Source organism: Pongo abelii, chromosome 11, assembly GCF_028885655.2.
Source record: "Pongo abelii isolate AG06213 chromosome 11, NHGRI_mPonAbe1-v2.0_pri, whole genome shotgun sequence".
Classification (NCBI taxonomy): Eukaryota; Metazoa; Chordata; class Mammalia; order Primates; family Hominidae; genus Pongo; species Pongo abelii.
This window is the reverse complement of record NC_071996.2, coordinates 50,869,952-50,896,100: the sequence shown is the minus strand read 5'-3', so window position 1 is coordinate 50,896,100 and position 26,149 is coordinate 50,869,952. Positions and strand designations below refer to the sequence as shown.

The 26,149-nt window shown below is 37.2% G+C and overlaps 1 protein-coding gene across 24 annotated transcripts in view; it reads right to left on the bottom strand.

Moving 5' to 3' along the window:
* Positions 1–206: 206 nt before the first annotated feature.
* Positions 207–26,149, bottom strand: part of MBD5 (methyl-CpG binding domain protein 5) — a 475,596-nt gene continuing 449,653 nt past the window's right edge. For all 24 annotated transcript variants that reach the window (XM_063712773.1, XM_054549347.2, XM_063712788.1 and 21 more), the window contains 4 exons: positions 23,169–24,377; positions 11,261–11,334; positions 3,629–3,704; positions 207–891 (listed from right to left, as the gene is read on the bottom strand). In XM_063712773.1, coding sequence (XP_063568843.1) covers positions 820–891; positions 3,629–3,704; positions 11,261–11,334; positions 23,169–24,377 — 1,431 coding nt within the window. In that variant the 3' untranslated portion in view covers positions 207–819. The remainder of the gene's footprint in view (positions 892–3,628; positions 3,705–11,260; positions 11,335–23,168; positions 24,378–26,149) is intronic.

The window sequence follows — 26,149 nt, the reverse complement described above, 5'->3', positions numbered from 1 at the left end:
TTTTTTTTATAAAACCTATTCTATTTTAAAACTTAGGTAAAAAAAATATGCAACAAATGGTTGCAGTTTCTGAATTCTTAATTTAGACCTGTGAGCCCTCATCCCTTTAGAAATCTGCAAGGTTGCAATTTCCTAGACACCCAAAATTGAGTCCAGTGCTTCCAGGCAAGGTTCATTCCAAACAGACAATATAAATGGACACTCAGTGGTGTGCAGTGTATGTCATAATTCAGATATTACATCATCATGCCTTTTCTCTGCTGTTAAATACAAAAACAGCATCTTTTACATTATCATAGAAAAGCATTTAGGTTGTATTTTTATTTATCACTTTACACTGGTAGTCTCTGGTAGGTGTACTCCATAGAAACCAAAGAATTTTGTACACTATTTCTTTGTACAATAAAAGATAAAGTGTGCATTAGGTACGCTTGTACATGACAATATTGTACAATATTTACATTTCTGATATCACCATGAAATTCTGTATTTTCTATATACAACATTGAAAATTCTTCAGAAACATTTGGACTATTTCTTATAATCACAATTTAGTATTATAGAAAAAGAGTTTCTCAGTAATCTCTTGACCATTTATCACTCTCATCACACAGAGATTTTGATTGGCTTTTCCAGCATTCATTATCCTTCCTGATCAAAAAAATTTTGTATCACTGTTTCTTTTAGCACCCTGTGGTGGTGGTAGCTATCTGCCATAGTCTAAATATTGATATAACTGTGGCTATATCAATACCTATATACAGATACATCTGTGCATGTTCCTTTAATAAACACTGCACATTAGTGGAGTAGTCTCTGTTATCTGGAGATCTTCCTCCTCTTGGGTTTGGGGGGTCTCATTTGTCTGTCACCCTGTGGGATTTGGTGTACCTGGAAATAAAAAGGTAGAAAAAAAAAACAACAACAGAGGATGAAATCACAAACACCATACAATTTCTGACAAAGAAACAGGGTAGAGAATAGACTCTGGCTTTCACTTTCAATTACTGATATCCTGAGGCACTTCAAATGTTTACCAAGACCCCAGATGTCAGTGTGCCCACAGTCACTACAGAGAATGCAGAATGCTAGAAACTGATAAGCAGTGCAACACTCTGGGAGTGCCAAAAGACAGTGGAAAACAAAGGATGAACTGGACAAAATCAAGTAAGGGAAATGCAATGTGCAGTTGTTACCCCCATTGTTCATTTAAAACAAAAATAAAGCCTTCCCTGTCAGAGACCTTAAATCACCAATTTCACTACAGCCTGGAAGAGTGAATAATTACACACCAAACATGCCCCTTTTTTTTTTCTCACTTTGTTACCCTACTTATTTTACAATGACTAGGAAGGGTCACAAATTATAAGAACATGCACACATAGCTCAGCCCAAGGATGTTTGTTCATGAGAAGAATCAAAATGGAAAAGAGAATACCACTATCATCTGTTGGCAGATCTGAAATTGTGTAGTCTGGGAGGAGCAGTTAATACAACTCACCTTTCTTTATGTACTAATGCAGGAACTAGCAACATTTAGTGTTGTTCATCAGATTGAGCAGTGGCTGAGCAGCATTAGATAGCAGGTATAATTTGGAGGAGGGAGTGATCAAATTGTCTTGTAGCTATTGGTGGAAAGGAGCAAGGTCCAAGACCCAGGAGAGGAGGGATGAACCCAAGGCAATGGTGTAGCAAATGCTTAATCAGCATTTGGACACAAGTCCATTGTAGCATTTTGCCAGTTTCTGTGGTGTAAAACTTTTACCCTGGCCAACCTTATGTCACAGGACTTAGAGTTAGGAAGAGATGAGTACAATCGCCTCTCCAGATCCACTACAAGTTGGCTCAATTACATGCTTAAAAATAATGTTTAGACAGCAGCAAAGGGCAATGCTATCCAGACTCAAATGCAGAATGCTTTTAAAAAATAGTATTTAAAAATTTTGAATAATGTTTATGGGTTTTTCAATCTGCCTATTCCTCCTAATCTTCTCCATACACATTTTTTAAAACCACTAGTCTGTAGTAAAGAGCCAAAACTTTTTATAACTGAGGAAAGAAACTTTTTATAACTGAGACTGCAAACTAGTAATCTGTGGACAAAATGTGGCCTGAAATTGTATTTTGTTTAGCCATATGGCACTTTAATATTTTTAAAAACAGTTGTCAACACATAAAAATGAGAAAATTTACCTCTAGACTTCTAGTTTTATATGAAAAATGGAAAGATCTAGCAACATGAACACAATTTCCCAGATGTCTAAGATCTGCTGGAGCATGGAAGGAATGTCTTCTGGAGAGAGCACATGCCTCCCAGGTTGCCCTGATCCTTATTACTCTCAACTACCTGATTTCCACCAGGACCAAATGTCCTGAGGCAGAGTCTGGAGAGACCATGGCCAAACTCATTTTCTCTTTTTCCTGGGCAGGCACATTCTATGTTCTATTTCCTATTTTACTTGAGTTAAGAAGGCCATGTGATTAGGTCAGGTCAGTGGAAAGTCAACAGAATGAGCTTCCAGGTCTGGCTCATAAAACCTATGCTGGCAGTATTCTTAGCACGCTCTTTTCTTTTAACTTCAAGGCAAAATGCAAAGGATATAATGGAGCACTCTGAGGTCCTAAGAGAGGTGGTCACTAGATACAGAAAGAATCTGTGCCCTGCTGTGGAGCAACCCCTTTCTCAACCAGCACCAGACTGAAGTGGGTAATGGCTTATACTGTGCTGAGCCTCTGGATTGGTAGCCTACCCTAACCCATGGATCTTCACTGGCATTTCTCCTCCATTCCAACTGCTGTCATACCTGGCCCACTTTACTTACTGGTATTATTTGCTTGGCCCTAGAAAACATTTGAGTTTATAATCCCCAATCTAGATCTTTCCTATAATTTTATCAGGAAATTTAATGTCTCAGGGCTTCAATTCACCCATCTGCGAAATGATGGGTTGGTTGGATTACAAAATCTCTAAAACCTATACTAATCCCACCATTCAATTGTCATTGGATGGTTTGTTGGGATTCAGATAACCTTGTAACATAAGGTCAAATAAAAGAGATTATTTTTCAGGCTAAATAGCTTTAGACAATTCACATTTTTAACAGATTACCAAAATTATATTTTAAATATTTACATCAGTCAATGTGTGAACTGGAGGATAACGATTAAACTGCTCACACTCAATGCTATTATATGCACAGTTCAATAAAAATGGGATATGAGAGGTCTATATACTCTTGATCTTGACCCCACTGTCTTTTTGGTTCAATGGACAGAACAAAATTTGCATTACTACATATATAGGCAACAGTAATGACCATGGCCATTCACAGAGTCGAGTGCAGAGAGCCGTGGTTTGAACTTCAATATTCTGCTGCTCATATTTTAAAAGAATGTTATGTGGCAAAACAAAAGTTACTTATCTCAGGAAGAAAGACATAGTTAATGCGGTAGGTTTCTTTTTCTTAAATGACTTTGAATCTTTTCTGATATTTGTCTTCTTTTTCTAGGCTAGTAATTTAGTATTGCTATGTGAGTTGTTTGACAATATTCAAGAGACCTTACCAAAAAGTGTAACACAATTTATTTTCAAAGAAACACAGTATAATGGAAAAATAAATTAACTTACAGTCCCAGACATTTTGTCCAGTTCACTCATGGCCTCATGAATAGCAGCTTCTAAATGGTTATTTAGCTTTCCACTTCTGGAATTAATGAAAACAACACACCAGATTAAAAAATTAAAGAAACAAAACTCAATTTAATTTCCTAATCAGAAAACAAAAGTACCAATTCCACGAGAGAAAGCCAATTTATACTCGCATTTGGAAAATTCAGATGACAAAACATCACTCTGGGATTCTTACCACTGAATACTAATGATTAAAGTCACAGAACTACTGAAAAAAAGTTGAACAGATTGTGGGGCGGGGAGATGGACTTTTTCCTCTTCCACATGCTTCTTCCACAATCTGGTGATTTGGGAAGAAAGTTGGGCCACGGGTTCCCCTCTCCCAGAGACGCCCCTTATGCTCCCTGGCTCCAGCCGGCCCTGCATTGCTTCTTGTTTCTTTCTCAGGCAGCCTGACTGTGTGATCAGAGGAAGGGCGGAGGGGCTGAACTGCAGGCTCTGGCCACTAGGGAGCTCCCTCTGCCCTCTCTGGAGCGTCCTGGCTCTGGAGTTGAGCAAGTGAAGGCTGAAATCCCGGTGCGTGTTCCGGGGCGGGAAACAGTTTAACTCTGACGCACCTGAGGCTCCGACCCTGCCCCCCCACCCCCAGGGCCAAAAGCCAAAATGAGGTAACTATTTGAACAGGTAAGGCCTCAGGGTGCCTATCACTTCTCTGACCTTTTCTCTCCACTTAGCATTCCATTACACATGTTTGGCCCGAATAACACACACGGTGCATCTGCCATTTTTGAAGCTTAGATCTATGAAGCTGTTGAACTAAAATCAGGTAAATGAATGCCACCCACCTCTGTGGTTATGTACACTTTGCCCATCCTGACTGTTAACTTGTTTTTCCTCCTTTATGCAATAAATACTCATTTTTTCCAAGTACTAAGGTGATTCTTTTCATTTATCCTGTCATGACAATTACTAGAAAAGCTGCTGGAGGTAACGTTTTCACAACAGGCGGTTAGCATGGGTTTCCATGAGTTAAGTCCTATCTCAGCATCTACCATGGAGACTGGAAATTCGCAGTCGTGGGAGAGTTTGGCTTACTGTTGTATTTAGTTTGGTTAGCACAGTGTTTTGAAACATTTTTGAACTTTAGTTCAGTTTACCATAGCTTTCACTAGGTTTTATCCTCACACACCAGGACTGGACAATGCAAACATTGAGTTTCTGTCTACACTTTGAGAACTCCGAATTTTCCACCCCGAGTTCTATAGTGCTAGACATACCATAGATGCTATATGTATTTGCTAAATAAAAATATTTGTCAAAGGTGGCCCAGATGGTCCTATGTTTCAAAAAAATATATGTACTTACATGGTCAGTTTAACTGAAGGGAAAAATTAGTGTATTGGTTTTAACCAAATTATAAGGGTAATATGGCATCAACCCCTACCTTTTGCTGCCCTGTAAGCTAGTCTTTAGCTTTTATATTTTTGTCATTTATTTTTAGAAATTTAAAAATGCAGAGGAGTACATAGGATAAAAGAAACTTAACATATTCCCCTCCTGGAAGGAAATGTTAATAAATTACATACTTCCTTTAAGTCTTTTATATTAAAAAAATAAAGCTGGAGTTGCCATTTGTTATCTATCGTGGTCCCATTTTCCCTCACCTTCCCCCCTCAACTTTTAGTCTGCTTTTATACTTTAATCTAGTATTGTTTTATGTGTGTTTTTTTAAAAACACACACACAAAAGGTGTCATGATATACATACTTGTCTTTTTTCTCCTGATAACTGTTTTAAATACCATCTACTTTGTATAACCTATTCATTCCTTCTAACTGGTATATAAGAAGTGTTTTTATTATGTATGTACTGTCTTCCTTTTACCTACCCGTTCCAGTTTCAAGGGGCCCTGGTCATCTTATGGAGTCAGTCTCAGTTGTTTTCCTAATGAGGTGTCTGCCAAGCAAGCTCCTGGGAGCACTCTGCAAGGCCACCTAGGGTTTGCTGAGGCTGGGCTGAGGCCCCTTGTGCAGGCTGCTTGGCAAGGGTTCTGACAGTATTATCATTGCCACGTTGCCTGACAATATCACATTGTGTGTAATGTGTTAAATAAATTTATCCTTACTATTTCTTTTGTATGAACATAAATTTGACGTATTAACATAAGTTTTAAAAGACATTTATTTATTATCAATTTTGATTAAAATATCTTAGGAGTTTAAAATTGACTATATAAAGTTCTAAATATTTGAAATGAAATTACAATGTTTTAATGAAAAACCTCCAGAGAACCTTGGTTCTCTCACATTTAATCTTAGTAAAAGAAATACCTGTTATTTATTAAAAAATGTCTATGTGCCAAGTATTGTATTTTTTTTTTTTTTTTTTTTTTTTGAGACGGAGTCTCGCTCAGTCGCCCAGGCTGGAGTGCAGTGGCGCGATTTCGGCTCACTGCAAGCTCCGCCTCCCGGGTTCACGCCATTCTCCTGCCTCAGCCCCCGCCCCCGAGTAGCTGGGACTACAGGCGCCCGCCACCGCGCCCGGCTAATTTTTTGTATTTTTAGTAGAGACGGGGTTTCACCGTGTTAGCCAGGATGGTCTCGATCTCCTGACCTCGTGATCCGCCCGCCTCGGCCTCCCAAAGTGCTGGGATTACAGGCGTGAGCTACTGCGCCCGGCCCAAGTATTGTATTAAAACTCTATATACATTATCTCATTTAATCCTTACGATAATTTGATGGAATAGGTATTATGACAACTGTTTGTATGTGATACTTCATGACTTTTTAAGGAGAATTGGTGAAATTCTAATTTTGTAATGAAGAAAATGGATATTTGACTATAGTTTTCAAAAGTAATAAAGAGTCATAGGTAAAAAATTTTTACCTAACCATGAAAAATTGCAATAACAATTACCATCCAAGCACAAAAACGATTCAGCATTACTTGTTGAAAAAAACAATTTCATGAGTTTTGTCATCTCATTCTTCAAGATATTTAACATATTTGTAAACACCTTGCATTAATTCAAGCTAAATTAGTATAATGTTTCACCTTTAACACAACTTAGTAGTTAATAGAGGGAGAAATGACTACTTTTGGAAGAGAAAATAAATACATAGATGTGGGGCATGAAATTATTTGTATATATCATGAGATTTGAGAGGTAAAGAGAGACTCTCCCAGATGTCAAATCTGCAGACCAGCTACTGGTCAGGTCAGGGAAGAATGAACTTAAAAGAGGAAGAAAAAGCTCTATGAATTCAAGAAATGAACAATTAGTCAAAATTCAGTCTTTCAGTCCAGAGGGCCTCCCTGTGGAGTTTCTTCTACTATTTTCTATTCCCTGCTGACATTTAATAATAAACATTTTTACTAATGGACACTCTAAAACCTACTTGATTAAGTAATAGATGTTCATATAATCACATTTCTAATTATTAATGGAGATAATTGCCACTTCTCAACTTCATTGCCTACACTGTTACAGATTATCTTTATCTTTAGTAATTTTTTAAACCTCTATGAGTAGTACAAGAAATAGAAGGGAAATGAGAAATTGCAAGTTGTTCTACACTGTCAGTTCAGAGTTTAAGTGACTCACTTCATATAGTACGTAACAAATTTGGGTGAGACCTAAAAGTCAAGAACCCTGAACTCTGAAACTGAATCCATGGGGAATGTATGCAGATCTCAGGAAATTTAACATGGTAAGTTTCATTCCTTGGTTTTAAAGTGAAAGTGTGATTTACTTAATCACTTTATTGTTTTCCAGCTTCACAAAAAATCAGGTTTCCCAAGAAATGTATACGTACATATAGACAGAAGATTTGCTCCTCGCTTAAATGAAAACTATAACATACGTAAAAGCTGTGGAATTTGTCTGTAATAAAGCTATTTCTGCTTTTAAGTACAAAATTGCCCTAAGTAATGTATTAAATAAACATGTTACTATTAGGATATAATTAGAACATACGTTTAAAGATATTTATTTGTTGTACAGTTTGATTGAGGATACTGAGGATTAAAATGACTACATAAAATCCCAAACATCTAATATGGTGGTAGAATGTTTCAACTGGCAAAAATAACAGATAATTTTCTTTCTTTCACCTGTATCTTTATAAGAAAAATAGCTATTGCCATGTGCCAAGTACTGTGCTGAGGCTCTCTCTATATTATCTATGTTATAACAATCCTAAAATAGGATTATGCCCATTTTAGAAATGAAGAATTTAGGCTCAGGGAGATTACGAACACACAGCTATGAAGTGGTAGAAACAGGACTTGAGTCCAGGTGAAAAACCAACCTCTTAATTATCTTGCTCCAAATGACACCTTCCTTTTTCAGCCTTTTCCTCTTTTCTTCTTCCCCTCAGTCTACAAAAGTAGTCAAATCTTTGTCATTTAAAAAATTCTTTCTTTGTTATTTTTCAGGAATTTTTCACATTATGGGTAGAAAGAAGAGTAAATAATCTACATCTCCTCTCCCTATTTCCTTATTCTTATTTAATAGCCATTTTGTGTGTATATCCATCACTCTACTGGAAACTGTTCTCACTTAAGTTTACCAATGACCTTCAAATTGCCCAATCTGATGGAGATTTTTCAGTTCTTGTCTTACTGCACCTCTGTTGATCATTTTATCAGTCTTTGACTTCTGAGACTCTGTCTACTTTCCCTGATTCTCCTCCTCCTCACTGGCCATTCTTCCCATCTTTTTCATTCTATTGTATGTTCAGTCCTTAGCCTACTATTCTTCAAATTGGTCAAAGTATCTTTGTGTGACTGCAGTCATTTGTATACTGTCAAATACCACTTCTCCCCAGTTTCAGACATGTATGTCCAGCCTATCCTACAGGCACCCCAAACTGTACTCAACAGCTTCCCCCTGTAACCTCCACTTCAGTCAGTGTTTCTACAACCTATCGTCTCCCAAGCTGAAAACCTGAGAGCTGTCCTTGATTTTGTTCCCTTTCCTTTATATTCTGATCAATCACCCCATTTTCTGTCTATTTTACCTCCTAAGTCTTTCTTGACCACATTCCTTCTTTTCCATCCTCATCCCCAACTCCACCAGCTCCTGGTTTGGGTCCTCGTTCTCCCTTGTATTCTGCCATGGCTCCTGAACAATCTCTTCATCTTCAATATTGTTGCCTTAAAATTTGTCCTCGTACACGGCCTTACCTAAGGTGAAAAATCCGACCACCTGCCCCCTTTAGGCACTTCCAAAACAATAAAACATCCTATTGGCCCTTACTAGGCCCTTCATGATCTGGTTCCTGCTTATACCTCTTATATCTTCCCATCCGATACTTTACAGTCCCCCAAATCCAACTGCTGCTCTCATCTAAACACTATCCCATCCCATCTTGGTCTTTGTTTCCTTTGTGTGGCTGATGCCTATGTAGTGTTTAAGGCTTGGCCCACATATCTTCTCCTCCAGGAACCCTTCCTTTACCTGCCTTTTCCCTGTGACCCCAAAATATAGTATATATATTGCTGTTGTTGCAATTTTGACATTTGAATTATTTGTTTCTGCATCTGTCTCTTTCACTAAACAGTGAGCTTCAGGGATTGTAGCACTGTTCCTGGCACAGATTTTTTTTGCTAAATTTGTCTTCTTAAATTGGGAATAAATGCATAAATTAAAAAATGATTTGGTTCAACATATAATTTATCAGTTGTGGGACTTTCAACTAATTATTTAAACTATTTGAGTCTGAGTGTCCGCATCTGCAAATGGCTCAGTAATTTTGAACCATCTCGTGACTGGGAGAATAAAATGATGAATTTGCAATTACATGTGCAAAATGTAAAGCATTCTACTGGGCATCGAAAAGGAAAGTCTGTCTGCTTAGACAATAGTATGGGAAATAAAGTTCTTTTTATAAATGTTAGTTTTGTATTTTCTACTTTTACTTCTCCAAGCTGTACTTTAAGTTTATGGTTATCATGAGGAGAATTCCTTTAGATAGCTCTCACATTAATTTACTACAAATAGGAAATTGGCTTTGAAGAAACATTTTTAAAATTGTAGTTTGTTATTCATTACCTTTCAGAAATTGCTTAATAGCAAATACATGGGGAAAATCCAGCTCATTTCAAGGCAGTGTATTTGAATATTTGGAGGAGTTATTTTATTTCTGTTATTAACTTTATTTTGTACATAATCCAAGTAACTGGCATGTTTCACTGTAGGAAACATTTTCAGGGCTCCTTTACACCAAAGAAATGGGTACTGTTGAATAGTTTACAGAAACTGGTCCACTGCAAATTTGTGATGTAGGTAATTTGCAATTTTCCTCCTTTCATCCAGACCTTGTATTAATTTTAGCGGCCTTATCTTGTTGCTAAGCTCTGCTTAGCAAGTGTGCTTCAGTAAGAGTAGAAGGGACCTTGATCCCTGTTTTCCTTATCAGGTCTAGAGGGATGTTATCCGGCAATTAACTTGGCCTTTCACACAGCCAGTACCAATTTGCTACCTTTTAAAGGAGTCCGGGACATAGAGACATAGGAGTTTGCCCCTTGCAGCTGTCATCTTTTCAGATACATTTTATTGAGGTGAAGAGTCTTCCTAAGATTTGTTGACTTCTAAAATTATGCCTCTGGCCAGAATTATGGGAAACACCATAAAGTGAAAGAGAATGCTTTCTAATAGATATTACTGATATCATTATATAAGCCTTCTATGCAAGATACACTATGAATCATTCTGATCTCCACTTTGTAAGTCTTGATGTACAAACAGAAGTTAAAATGGTATTTTTAGAAAGACGATAATATATAAACACATTAAGCCTATGTGTCAATATTTGGGGGGAAATGTGAGGATCATTTTGCAAATGAATAAAAATTAATTAATATATAATTTTTGGTTGCTTGATAATGTGGAAATTAGTATAGCAACTGAACAGGCGTATCAATTACATATTTTTAAATAGCTATGTACATATAGAGAAGCACATTTGTAGTTCTCTACCTTAATATGAAATAATAGTTATGATACATAAACATACATTGTATCACAGTAAAAACTATGTTTCTTATATTATCTGCTTGTCCGTACTACATTTATTCAGAAAATAAAGATTTAGAAAAACTTGAATAATACTGGCCTGAAATTCAATTTCTTGTTGTAATTCCAAAGAAAACTTACTTTTAAGTCCACACCCCGATGCAACAAAAAAAATCTTTATTTAGCATCACTTTGACTAGTAATCTGCCAAAATTATTTACATGTGTACAACGAGGGGTATTTACTCCCTAAAGTATTTGAATTGCAAATGGATTGATTCACTACATTTCCAGAGCCTATTTAATTGCTATATGTTGAGAATATTAATTATATTTTATTTTCCACTAAATGAGAGGAATGAAGATGCAGGGAATGAAGAAAGAACAGATGAAGAGGCAAATATTACACATAGTGTAAACATAAAATGTTAAGAGGATATTTTCTGTAATCACTAATTTGGCTTGTCTATAATGGTCCTCTTTGGTGGTAACAAACTTCACTTAGGCAGGCCACAGCATGGACAGAATGAGTGAGATTTCATTGTCCCTTTGATGGAAAAACAGCAAATTATATCCTTGAAAAACAAAGTAAAATTTTTGAAAAGTGCTTACTTTCTGTTCCTTTTCCGGACACGGCTGTAGGCTTCCAAACCTTCTGTTAGTGTCTTCAACTTCTCGGGCTCCACCTGAGTGAAGGTATGAAGACCAAACCACATTACCCAGACCTGTAATTGTTAAACACGGTTTTTACTTTCCTGCCGTACAAGCAGGTGCTGCACTGGCGGGGAGGGGAGCCTTAACCTTCACTGCCTTGTCAAATCTTCTGTCCTCACTCAATCATTAGAGGTTGATTCTGTGGCTCCAGGCTGCAACATCAGTGGAAGTGAAAAGCTGTTTGGCTTTAAAATTGTCAACATTTTGAAAATAATATTTTGGGAATAAAACCTGGAATTTAAACAACCTTCAATTCACAAAATCATAAAAATCAGAGATCCTGGTTCACTTTCTTAGCAACTGCAAATCTGTAGTATCAGACTACTGTGATATAAGTATTAGGGAAAGACAAGAGAGGTAGTTAGTGAAGTGGGTGGGCCTTGGGCCAACAGATCAAAGTTTGAATCCTGCTTTTCACTTCCTAGTAGGAGTAAAACACATTTTCTGAGCCTCAGTCTCCTCTGTAAAATGAGGACAATAATACCTACCTTCCTGCTAGAACTGCTGTGAAAATTAAAATGTGACAAGTCTTGTTGAACACTTATCCTAGCATACAGCAACGATCATGACCTAGTACACATTTGGCTCTGTAGAGGCCATAAAACGTGAGACGAGGGTGTTGCTATGCCTTGTGGGTGTGTCCTTTGTCTTGTCTTGCTTTATCACTGCCAGTCTGTGTGTGGTCAGCTATGTCAACAGAGGTCAGCCACCAAGTGTGGTGGGGGGATATGTATGTGTGGAGGGTGCAACCTTTGCTGCACACTCCTGAGAATCTCTATCATGGTTCTTGAAGCCACCTCCCCACAATAAAAGCAATAATTAGGAAAACTTGTATGTGACTTGGGAATAAAAACACTTTTAGAAAAACATGGCTATTTTTATTCTGTAAACACACACACACACAATCTAAGTAAAAATGGTGTTGTTTGCTATGTAAGCATAGTTTCAAGGCACGTAACTCAGCTATTCGATTGGGGCAAAAGCCAGCCACTTTACTCCCATTTCTCCTCCAATCCCTGTTACTCCCCTCCAATCCACTGTTACATAAAAATACAGAGTTAAACAAAATGCCTCATGGGTAAGGAAATAAACACTAATAAGCAAGGAAATGATTATTAACTTTTGTCTTTGTGTCCCCAAGATTGACTCACGAATGTCCTTTAGAAATAACTTCTCTATGACCCCTTCAAATCTAGAACACAGTTATGATTAACAAGAAATTTTCATTATTAAGTCTGAAAACAAGCATTTCTAATATTCAATGAGAAAAACAGTCAAATAATGGAAATGTTTTCCTTTTCATGGTTTTGGATTTTGCCCAAACAAATGTCTTATACACACAAGTTCATACATACCCAACTCACTGTGTGCCAGCACAAGAGACATCTTTGTTCCAATGACACTTCACATAAAGAAAAGTGTCCTATTGGGTTACTGGGATCACTGGAAAAGCTAAAGTGAGCTAAATGTATCCATGTGTTGTTTAAAAAAAAAAGATGCCTGGATGCACTTTCATATTTCATGTTAGAAATGAGCCTCCATCTTGTATTCATTCACATGAAGGGGATATGAAAGATGCTTTGCATATTTCATTTTTGTAATCAATAAATGATTCCACTTATATTTAAATAAGCTTCTTGGCAGCAGGAAAGGAGCTGTGCTATATAACATAAACTTCTATTAGACTTAAACTGGTGTAGCGAGGGATCTCAGAAGGGGTTGATCAGATCACAGAGTCAGAGTCACAATGAAACAAAGCAAGACAAAGCAATTAAAACTTATCCCATTGGTCTTAATTTAAAAAACAAAGTTAGGTCAAACTATTTTTTTAAGTCTTCAATTTTTATTTTTAATTAATTATGGACTAAGGGACAGTAAAAACATTTCTTGTGCATTTATTATGTAAAAGGCACTGTTTTATCATTTAATATGATACTACTGCAAACTAGTATTACTTTTATATTATTACAGATGGGACTCGGTGCATTTAAATAACGTGGCCAGAATTGAAACTCAGGTCTGACTGCAAAGTGCTCAACTTCTCTCCACCATACCAACTCCAATGTACATTGAAATATAGTCATTTTATATATATATATAGCATTTATATATATAAAATTACACACACATATATAAAATACACACACACACAGGCACACTCAAAAATTTAGGTCAAACTATTTAAAATTATATTTCTACAAAATTTAGATGACAACTTGCCCAAATTTATATTCAATTTTTTATGCTTGAATAATTTTCCAGGGATATTTTTTCTGAACTAATACTCTACCATGGTTTCTTCATTTAAATCTGCCTCTAAGCCTCTAACATACTCTTATAATGAACTATATTATTTATAAAGGATTAAATGACCTCGAAAAAGAAAGCAAAGATAGTCTTTCTGAAACTAAATATAAGTAAGATATATACCACTGTGCATTTCTGCTATAACAAGATCATACATATTCAGAAGAAAGTTTAGTTTGTTTCAGGATTTTAGCACTTTACTGTGTTGTGAAACATATATGAAGAGTGTGTGTTTTTTTCTGGGGAAATATTCATACAATTGAAAAATATTCAAGAAACTTTAAAGATATCCCCCCAAAATGGTATCAGAGAACAACAAAATAAATTCAATTTCTAGTTAAATAGAAATCATGTTTAATGAACACTCCCTTGTAAATTACTTAGCTAACTTGTAAATTTTAAAAAGTACCAGGAAATCAAATACATAAATGTAACATTAAAAAGGTTAAACACACACAAATATTTTTATAAAACTTACACTAAAGGAGCAAGTAATTTAAGATAATACTTTTATCTATAATTATAATCTTGTATTCTTGTACGATCACAAGCCAGGAGTTTCATAAATTATTTAACTCTATCTTAGTGAGAATTTAGGAGAGGGCTTTATCATTTATCTTTACTCATCATCTACCCACACAGTTTCATGCTGATAGCAATGATGCTAATAGTACTGGCCATCATGGTGTAACTCTTTACTCATGTCATTTAAGAATCATAAAGCTACCTGGAATTTATATGTATTCATAGTTCACTTATTCATGTATAAATATACACATATGTTAAATGTTAATTTTTTTAATAGGGTCTTGCTCTGTTGGCCAGGCTGGAATGCAGTGGCGTGACCTTGGCTCGTTGCAGCCTTGACCTCCTGGGCTTCAAGTAATCTTCCCACCTCAGTCTCCTTAGTAGCTGGGACCACAGCTGTGTGCCACAATGCCCAGCTAATTTTTTTATTTTTATTTTTTGTAGAAACAGGGTTCTCATTATGTTGCCCAAGCTGATCTCAAACTCCTGGGCTCAAGCGATCTGCTTGCCTTCGCCTCCAAAAGTGCTAGGATTAAAGGCATGAGCCACCGTGCCCTACGAATACTTTTTGACTATTAAAAACTCTTCTTTCATTCAAATTGTTTGGATATAATAATTCTTCAACATAAATAGTTTTATAGTTTGTTCAGTGCGGATAGAAACATATTCATAAAGCCAGACACTACTGTGTGGTAGATGATTAAGAGTTTTTCTGAACAAGGCTGAATCTCTGGTTGCTTATTTGCTTATTTTGTTCAGAAGGCCCATATTACACATTTGGTAATTTAATTAAGTTTTTGATTTGGTGTCTGTCAGCACAGTGGGACCTCATGTATCTCAGAAGAAACTTAAAGTCTGACAAAAGAAGACATAACCTTTCAGAGAGCCAAACCAACCTCAAAAGAGAGGTATGATACATATTTGAAGAACCTGGATCTGGCTGGGGATGGTGGCTCACGACTGTAATCCCAGCACTTTGGGAGGCCGAGGCGGGCGGATCATGAGGTCAGGAGTTCCAGACCAGCCTGGCCAACATGGTAAAACTCTGTCTCTACTAAAAATACAAAAAACAGCTGGGCATGGTGGCAGGCATCTGTAATCCCAGCTACTCAGGAGGCTGAGGCAGGAGAATTGTTTGAACCTGGGAGGCTGGAGGTTGCAGTGAGCCGAGATCGCACCATTGTACTCCAGCCTGGGCAACAGGGCGAGACTCCGTCTCAAAAACAAAACAAAAACCAAACAAACAAAACGAAGAACCTGCATCAATGATCCTAGATCACTTTTAAATAAAGTCGATTAACCGGAGATGATGTTAAAATTTTCTGCAGGCTTTAATCTTGATAACACCTCTCTTTGTGAATTCTTTGGTGCTCCTTATTGCTGAAGCACAGCTGTTGTGCAAACGTCAAAGAATAATGGAGCTCTAGCCACATCATCGATCTTATCAACAGAGTTGACCTCAAGCTCCCCTTTTCAGTCTTTACTTCCCCATTCCATTTCTACAAAGTCCTGTTGTTGGGGAATGGCATAATGTAAGGAGTGCTACATTTAGAGTAGAAGACCAGGGTTGGGACCTGGCTTAACTACCTGTGATTTGTATTCTTTGGGATGCCACTTCTCTGAGCTTCAGTTCTCCCATCTGTAAAATGGGGATAATTCTGCACATCTTTGTGGCTCATTGAAAGGGTCTAAAATGACCACGAACATGAAGGTGCTTTATGAACACCAAAGCAGTCAAAGTGCCACTGGTGGTATGTAAAATTATTTAGGTAAAACAGGGACAAACCTTTAAATATTCTTTTTTAGTGTTTCTTTTTTTAGAGACAAGGTCTCCACTCTGTCACCCAGGCTGGAGTGCAGTGGTGTGATCATAGCTCATTGTAACCTTGAATTCCAGAACTCAAGTGATCCTCCCACCTCAGTCTTCCAAGTAGCTAGAATTATAGGGGTGCACCACCATGCCTGGCATGCTCACTGCAGCCTTGACCTCCTGGGCTCAAGTGATCATCCTACCTTAGCCTCCCAAGTAGCTGGGACCACAGGTGCATAGCATCATGCCCGCTAATTTTTAACAATTTTTTGTAGAGATAGGGTTTCATTATGTTGCCCAGGCTAGTCTTGAACTCCTGGCCTCAAGTGATCCTCTGACCCCAGACTCCCAAAGCACTGGGATTATAGGTGTGAGCCACTGTGCCCGGCCTCCTTTGCATATTTTTAATAGTTATATTATTCATATAAGTTTACATTAGAAAAATACAAGTAACATTATGATTTTAAATATACAATATCCTAGGATAAAACTAAAGTTGTTTAAATTTAAAAAGTGGCTTGAATAGTGCCTAGTACATATGTGCCTAATAAATATTTATTGAATGAATCAATTAAGTGATAAATTTAAAGAAAAAATTTAAGTAAATAATAATATATGTAATATGCAGCTTTAGCTGAAGTCTGGGAAATATAGCTCTGAAGTAGAAAGCAAATATGAGGCATTTATTAGGTTCATTATCAAACATTTATTAAATAGTAAATATTAAAAATAATATATATGTTTTTAAAATAACATCTTCAAACTGAAAAATTTTCTGCTAACTTAAGTGCAATATTTCAATATTTTTTAAAGACTGGGAATTAATATTAAATGATAAATAATTTAGAGTAAAAAGTTGATTCACCTGTGACCAACAATAGTACAATAGTTCTCATGGCAGAGTACTAATCACTCCTTTAAATGAATCCCAATTTTTTCAAATGAACTAACCAAATTCTCTTTATCACAATTTAGTGGTATTATCTGAGGCCTTTTTTGGTGCTTCCTTTCTTCTTCACTTTGGATAGCAGTGTTTTTAAGCACTGGGGAACTACATTACAGGACAGGGGTAAATCCATTCTAAATGTGAAAACAATTTGCATATCAATCCACAACACATAGATAGAATTAAATGTTTCAGATAAACTTGTAATTTCTAAGGAAACTGCTTAAAAGTTCATGTAACAGAAGCAAGTAGTTGCCTCAGACCTGAGATTCTATTTCCTGCTTCCTATCTGAAATTGTATGGACAGGCTCATGTAGGCTGTGTTGGGCTCAGTTACCTATGCGAATGAAGATAGGCCTCCTAGTCCTCTTTAATCTGGCTCAGGAAAAAAGTTCACAATATTTCACAGTTCACTACTGTAAAGTTTACAGTTGTTGTACTCAACTTAGTCTTTTTCTTTATATTCACATTTTTGGTCTTTGCTAGTTCTTCATTTTTATTATCTTTCAAATTCTGATCAGGAATTGACTTTGTTGGCCTGGATTTTATCTTTCTTATTACTTTTGAAAAACTATTTTGCTCCCTTTCAAGGAGTTTCTGGTGCTGACAGGGCATTGATTGCCTCTGTCACACCATCAACCAAAATGCAACCCAAGTATTGAGGATGCTATGGTACAGAGAAAAGGATTCATTTCCAATAGCGGTTAAGAAAATATAAAAGGCAAAGTGAGTACACCAAGAACATTCTCAACAGAGAATTATAGTACCAAAGAATACAAACAGCTAACACTGATAAACACAGAAAGAACATTCTTCAAAGTAAAATGTATGAACATCACAGGAGGACGCACCTCCCAAAGTTAGTTCCCGGGGCTCAACTTCTTAAGTTACACACCCCCAGAATGCGAGGTAAGTTGTCTCTGGTTATGCTCCATGCTGTCAAAACACGTGTGTGTGTGATGCTGAACTGACATACAGAAAATGTATTGCCCCCCAAGAGATTTGGTTATGAGTTTTAATAAAGATGAGTTTTGTTGGTTTTGAACGACTATTCAGAGAGCTGTTTTTATCTCTACTTGCCAGAAATAACTGTATGGAAAAAAGTCAAAGAGCAGTTTTGAAGAGGGAAGACCCTACCCACTTATGCTTTGAAAATAATGTCTTCATTTGACCAGGTAGTGTAGAACCGAGATGTAGACCTTTTTTTGGTAATCAGGTGTCTCTGTATCTGTCCAACAACAGTCATTTCTTTGAAAAGAAACCTTTTGGTGCCAGTCTAGTAATAAATTATTTCTTAAATTTGGCTTGGGTCAGAATATACATCAAATGTAAGAGCAATGATATATGAAGACCAGTGGGAGGATGTTCAAAAAGTAAAAATGATCTATGTAGAAAAAAATAAAAATTTTAGTTTTTGATTATTACTGCTTGAGAGGCAACCCTTTTAAGCTAGTTAACATAAAATTAAAGATGACAGATGACAATTATAAAATATATTTTAGAAAACGAGCATTTCCTTTAAATTTAAATAGTTATTGAAATAGGTACATAAAGATAACCATTTCCTCCATTGTTGCATAGGCTTAAAAATGTTTGCATATTAAGGCATAGAGGTGTAATGTCAGAGGTAGCCATTTTCTTCCCAAGAATTCCCTAACATTATGCCAAGATCTGGAAGTGAATCTGTCCGGTTCTGGCTATGTACTGGAGCACAGCACTGAGGTCTTATTCCTGCTCACTGAGCCACGAACAGTAAAGGGTTCATGGTTCAGAGAGAAACTTGCACCAGTTATTTAGAACAAGTATAACCATCTCCCAGAATGTACTTCAATTTTTTTTATTTTTTTTTTAATTTTTTTTATTTGAGACGGAGCCTCGCTCTGTCGCCCAGGCTGGAGTGCAGTGGTGTGATCTCGGCTGACTGCAAGCTCCACCTCCCGGGTTCACGGCATTCCCCCGCCTCAGCCTCCGCAGTAGCTGGGACTGCAGGCACCCGCCACCACCCCGGCTAATTTTTTTGTATTTTTTAGTAGAGACGGGGTTTCATCGTGTCAGCCAGGATGGTCTGGATCTCCTGACCTCGTGATCTGCCCGCCTCGGCCTCCCAAAGTGCTGGGATTACAGGCGTGAGCCACCGCAAGCGGCCCAGAATGTACTTCATTACAAATTGTTAACCAAGGGGAAAAAACACGTTAGGAAGGAGATAGCACTTCCTGAGTGGTAGAATACAAGGCACATAATGTCCTCCAATGCTGTCACATAGCTTCAATCTTAGGAAAGTAATACATACAGGCAATTCATCCCAACTTTTCACAGGCTGTTAAAAATCTCCACTAATTAATATTGTTTTACGTGTGAAAGACAGTTATGTGAGAAGGTAGAGGAAGAAAGTCTGAGTTGATTTTTTTTTAGAAACTTTGAGGAAAGAGGAACTTTCAAGCTCACTCAATAAACTGAGTGCTTTAAAATGCTTTCAAGTAGAACTCCTGCTTGAAATTAACAGCTAACACTAACTTATAATCAGATATGCCAACTTGTACATGTGCTGTAAACATAGTTATGAACTATTTCATTCGTTGAATGTAATCCTTATAATCCTTTACTCTCAACCTGGTTAATAAATCCTTTATACATGGACAATGCAGAGGTAAACGATAACTAAGGTCAAATTACCACAATTCCATAATGGTGGAACCTAAATTAATAAGACTGTCTAACATAAAGGGCAGAGAATAGGAGGTTAATGTTTACTGAACCTCTTTGATGTGCTAGATAATAATCTACAGTATTTCACTGAATTCTTACGGCATCTCTTTGAATAGAAATTAATATTCTCACTTGAAAGAGGTGAGTAGCCTGCAGCTTCTAGGAGATTAATATACCTACTATGACCACTTAGGTAACTGGCAGAGCTAAGATTAGGCTCACATCAGAGTGCCCCAAACCCATGCCTCTTTATGCTACACCCTGCTTTTTCTCTAGTTCTCTGCAGACTGTGTTTATATAGTATTCGATGTCTAGAAACCATACCTTTTAGGAAATCATGTCAGAAACTACAGAACATGTCTAATGCATATCAATAATCTGCTACATTTACTATCCCACCAAAGACCAAAAAGGCCTTTCTAAGATCATAAGCTGACCAAGTCAGTTACTATTATGACCAACAGTGTCTGCTAAAATATTAATGTATTGACAATGGGGAGGTCTCAGCCCTTGGCAATTATCAGTGCTCTGATCACACAGCATTGACTTCCTTAGACCAGAGACCATTCACGCAACCTAAAAATAGGAGAGGCACCCAGCTTGTTTTGAAATAGTAATCTTCTATCCTGTCAATTAATTATCTTTATTTTCTATTTTGCCTGCTTCCATAAAGAATTTGAGTGGCTTGCTGAGAACAAAGCCTGTAACTGAAAATAATAAATGATATGTTGTAGGGTGAGTCAGGGGTAATAAATCTATTCTAAAACTTAAGTTAACATAGATTTTTATCTGGTGTGATCTGACAGAATCTTGGATTCTTTGGTGGACATAGAAATAGTATGAAAGCTGAGAAGCTAAGAAAGTTTAAAGTGATAATGTAGGAAAATTGTTTGGCAATTTTTTTCTTCCTAGACACTACAAAGATAAACACTATGGAAAATGATCCCACATTCCACATTAGCAAGGCGGAATGAGAAAGGTTTTACTATAATAAACAGATTTGGACCTAGTCTCTGCCTTTCTGCTTTAGACTTTATAAAAATGTCAGGCATTGCCATAGTGTACAGAAGGTAACCTAAGGCAATGCTTACCTTTCTAGAAGCCGAAGTCCAGTTATTAGTTTACAAGGCTTTATCCAACATTCTTAGGCATTAAGGAGTTCTACATAAATAAAATTACATCAAAATTGGTTCACCTGAATGAGTACAAATTTTAAAAAGTGTTCTACTAGATATCTCTCTGAAATACATCATGTTTTGTCTTATACAGATATTGAACATAGTTTTACTTTTTCTTCCTGTACTAGGGCCATTAATATATCAGACACTTGGCTTGAAGTCAGACAGACCTCTGTTTGAATTTTTACCTTTTCTGGTGTTGTAAAATGAGAACTTTGACTCACGGAGCATCACTAAATAAGGTATTGGGAAGTCTTGTTTTGTGTTGTATAGAGGAATAAAGAATGTTTATGAAGTAGTACTTAGTTTACTTATGCGCAAAAGTGTGGTAGGTCCTGAAAGGACCAGAGGTTTTTAAAAATGCTGAGTCCTTAGAGCTTCTAAGGCTGTTATACCTTGCTTTTTAAATGATAGATAAATGTTTCATGTATTATCATTAATATATGATTGCATGTTTTAGTTTTTCACCTCTAAATGTGTGCTTTAAATGTTCTGAATTACTAAAAATACTTTTAGTGTATAGTATATCTTGATATAAAGGTTTTTACTTGAGAATCCAAAATGACAAGGTCAGCCAGTGAGAGGAGGAATATATGAATTTACAGCAACAGTTTTATGTTTCCTATTACAATTCATCTATTGCCAAAATTAAGGAAGAAGAATCTGGATTTTAAAAATATTATTTTATAGTGGAATGAATACTACATACTACTTTGCTTAAGTGAAGAAAAATATTTTTCTCTTCGTTTTTTTTTTTAAAGTACATCTCCCCTAACATCAGTGAATACCTCAGTCTCAGGAGTTTTCGAGCAGAGATTAATCAGAAGATCTAGACCATTGTTTAATGTGAAATGTGTTAAAAGTACATGCCTTTATTCTCCTAAAGGCATAAAAAGATATTTAGACAAGGCATTTAGCACAGGGAGAATGCCTCCAGGGAAGGGAGGCCATATCTTTTTTTTTAGTTAAGCTTTTGGTAAAATGGCACATAAAAAAGACTTAGTTCGTTTGCACAGACATTGTAAAACAGTTCAATGTCTACATCTTGTATTTGTAGCAGTTCCATTTATATCATAAAAGCCCACTTTTTCTGTTTCTAATTATTTCTTGAATAAACTGTCAAAAATATTTGGGTTTTTCAACCTAAAGAATGTTTGTCTGATCTCAGAGAGTGTAGAGAATAAAATATTTTGTGAATAGGGGTATGGAATTCATTTTCTTATCAAATGTACAAACATTATGCCCAGAGTGTATCCTGACAAGTATATATTAGGCATTATGAGCAAGGTTTTAGGACCTCCTAGTCATTTGGAGAAAGACAATCCTTTTATTGTGCTGGCAAAAATGCTTTTGGTTTCCTGTCATTAAACCTAAGTGCCAGTGAAAGTTTGAGCACAGTTGAAATTGCTTTATACAATATACTCTTCACGAGAATAATATATACCTGTAAGAGTAATTTTTATTACCTAAGAAGATGAAAAATTATATGTTTTTCATCATATGGGGGAATGTGCATAATTATCTCCTGGTCAGATATAAATTTTTCTATCTACTTTAAACACTCTGCATATTTCTTGCCTAGTGAGCCAATTCCACCATTTTTGTAAGGGCCGAAAAAAAAAAAAAAAAGCCCAGAAGACCCCTACTAATTTCTTTTAAATTGAACGGTAGTTTCATGGAGAAGCTTTCATTTAATTTATGTGATCTAATTGTGTTAAGTAGAACCAGACTATGAGGTTAAACATTTCCATATGTTTTAAAGGCCCAGAACTTTTCCTGAAAGGAGACATCATTCTGAACTCAGACTTTACCTGCTGCTTCCAGAAACGGCTGCAACTCCACCCAGACTGTACCCCCTTCCCAGCTGTGTGTGCCACATGTAAGCACATGGAAGAGATGCCATCCCCTGGCGCAACGGTTGCCTGGGGGGGCCTTACCCCCGCCACACTCCTGGACCTCCAAAGGCTACCAGATTTTTTTCCCCAGTCATTGACACTTGCCTTCCTCCTCTGTGTATGAAATGAAGAACTAGGTAACTGTAGAGAGGGAAGGCAGAGTTGACCAAATTCTGGAAATCTGGTTCCTGGCTTACAGCCACCCTGAGCCCTAGTGTGATCTATAAATGCTTTACAACTCACCCCTTGTTGATACGACATTTTGTTGACTATAACCATCCCCTCTTCATTTTATGCTCCAGAAGCTTGTGAGACCTCAATGAGTCATGAAGAATCCTAATTTCAAATCCAAAGAATCCAAAGTGATGATAACAAAAAGCAATAATTGATATCTGAACAAAGGTTAGTATTTGACAATGGATAAAGATTGGTATACCTTCCCTTCCTCGGGGCTTTGTTGACATGAATTGTGAACGTCGTCTTCTCTTACTAATTTTCCAGGCCAGGAAGTCAGTCCTTTGATTTGGCCCCAGACCAAGTCGCCAACATTGAACGTCCTTGGTCTATAATGTATCAATTCATTTGAAGAGGGGGAGTCTGGATTCCTTAGGTCATCTTCACTACTAATGCTTTTAGCATCTGAAGGGCTAGGCACACACCCATTAATGCTTTTGGCATTAAAGTCTCCATTGTAATGGATGTAGTCTTTGACCAGAGAATTTTCCAAACTATTTGAGGAACTTGGAGACTGCTCCTCTAGGACCAGGTCTTGCTTTGCAGTGCTTAGCAGCTCTCCAAATCCCCGACTCTGTCGAGGTCTATTCCCATTAATGTGTGCACATCTTTCCACAGTGTTCTCTAGTCTCTCCTTAAAACTCATCATAGTTCTTTTGTAGTTATTATACCTGAAATTTTCCTCTAGAATTTTATCCCCTGGACAGTTTCTTTGTGGTAACAGTATTGGGTGCTGTTCCCCAGGCAGAAATGGCAGTGTAGAGACATTGTTGGACCGTTCATGACAAGGACTACTGTGGATATGGCCTGGATGATCTAAAAATTCCTCGTACTTCCACCTGTTTCGCTCCCCTCTGGGGCTTTGCTCCCCGTCCCACTGTTTTTTGGATGTGTGGCAACTTGCTGACTTGAAATATTCAAACCCATCTCCTTCGTTCACATTTTTCCCATGGTCTAGATTCTTGGGCAGCCGAGCCCCTCTTGAATTCCTCAGCCTACCATCATGATCAACACCTCCCATGTTCCGTCCATGAATGACCGCACTGACAGCACTGGAGAGATTTAATGGGTCACCAATTGAGGCAGTGAAGGCACTCATGGCACTCAGAGCTGGAATGGGGCTGATCTGAGTTGTACTGTTGACTGCAGTGGTGATGACAACCTGCATTCCTTTGCTGGCTGCATCGACAACTGCTTTGTAAATGGCATCTACGGAAGCATCACCTGGGCCACCCACAACGAGGCCATCCTTCACCTGTTGACCAAGAGATGGGTCAATCCTCGGTTGCAACTCACAAGGTGTATCTTGAAAAGGTGCAAGTGTAGTGTTTGGATTCTCAGGAAGTGCTGTGAGCCCAGGCTGAGTGCTTATTCTTTTGTTTAGGAGAGCTGCATCTTCCTGCATTCTCACCTTGAAGAAATAGACAGGAAGCAGTGAGAGAAAGGGAAATAATTTTAAAGGCCTCAAAGAGAAAGACTATAATTTTAAAATTTACCAAAAGACAAACAAATATAACAAGGAAGGAAATATAAAGAACAAGACTCAAAAAATGAAATAAAAAGTCGCTTTGTATAGGAAAGCTTATGTCTTGATTATATTTGCATGCTGTTTCTTTGGTTAAAATCATTCAACAGATTTTAAAAAATCATCATTGTGAAACGTTCTGTAGAAAAATTAAACTTGAGGTGGCTGAACAGAAAACGTACTCAGGTTGGGATGACTCCATTTATTCAGTGTCATTATAGGTCTTTGCAATTTAGGATTCAAAAAGAGTCAAGTCACAGATAATCAAATTAGCAAAGGAGAAAGATTTTGAAAATGATTTCTAACTCACTGATGTTTCCACTTAACTAAGTGAAATACAATATAAAAATTTTAAAAAACATATAAACTCCTTTCTTAATAATAACATGACACTAGTTTTCAGATGGGGTAGTAATACCTGCTCCTCAACCTTTTCAGGCTACATCCCCATGCTGTCAATAGTGACATGGCTGTCGGCAGAAGTGATTCTCAATTGGAAAGTGGTGGAGGGAGAGCATACTTACCAGGGGAGCATATCAGAATTCCAGTATAGGAAGGATGAGGGCAGTTTGAAAAAGTGCCCAAGGTAATTCTAATTTTACCACCCACCCCCTGCCCCCGCACCACCTAAGAATTACTGCTGTAGACCCTTGATACTTTGGACTTTCAGATTTTTTTTTTCCACAATGATCTCTCTCTTTCTTTACATCCTTCCCTGCTAATCCAGAACTTGGGATCTGTTGACACATCAGCCTCTCTCTTGCTATTATCACCCTGTCTACATCTACCAGGCAAAATCCCAATCTTGGATCAATTCAACTGCCTGCCTTATCTACATCTACAGTGAGGATGCTGAGTATTTGTCTATAGGAATTTGTAGCTTCCAACCTCAGTTGAGGGCTTATTGCTGCCCATCAATCCTAGATCTTCTAGTTAGTTATCAATCATTTCCACAACTATTCAAATCTTCACCAACTTCTTCACCATCTCCCAGACTATTCTTAGTAGATGATCTTACATAATAGAGAAAATAAAGCCCATCAGGCAAGAATTCTCACAATTTCTTGTACTCTGATACTCCCTGCCCCCTGGCAGCAGACTTCTCTGCAACTATACCTGTCCTAAATTCTGTTCTGCTTCCCATATGAGGGGTCCCTTCTGCTCTCTGAGGGTGTGCCCTCCACTTATGTTCTGAATCCCAAGCCCCTTCCTCAAGGATCCTGTCTTATTTATTATACCTTCCCTCCTTTATGTTCAATCTCTTCCACTTTTCTGGGTCTTTCCTATAGCACATGATTATGTTCATGGCTTACATATTTTAAAGTTTGCATTCATCCTACCCCCGACCCCCTGCTGGGGCACTGCCCTATTTCTCTTATGTTCTTCAAAGTTAAGTTTTTTTCAGAAATAAATTTGTTGTGTGTATTTGAAGTTAACACCATGATGTTATGGAATACGTATACAGATGGTAAAGTGGTTACTATAGTGAAACAAATTAGCCTATCATCTCATATAGTAGTGTGTGTGTGTGTGTGTGTGTGTGTGTCAAGAAAGCTAAAATCTTCTTTAATCTATACTCTTTAATTCCTAACCTCCCATTCACTGTTCTTCCATTTTGCCATCTGGCTCCTGCTCTCACCACTCCAGCAAAACTGCAT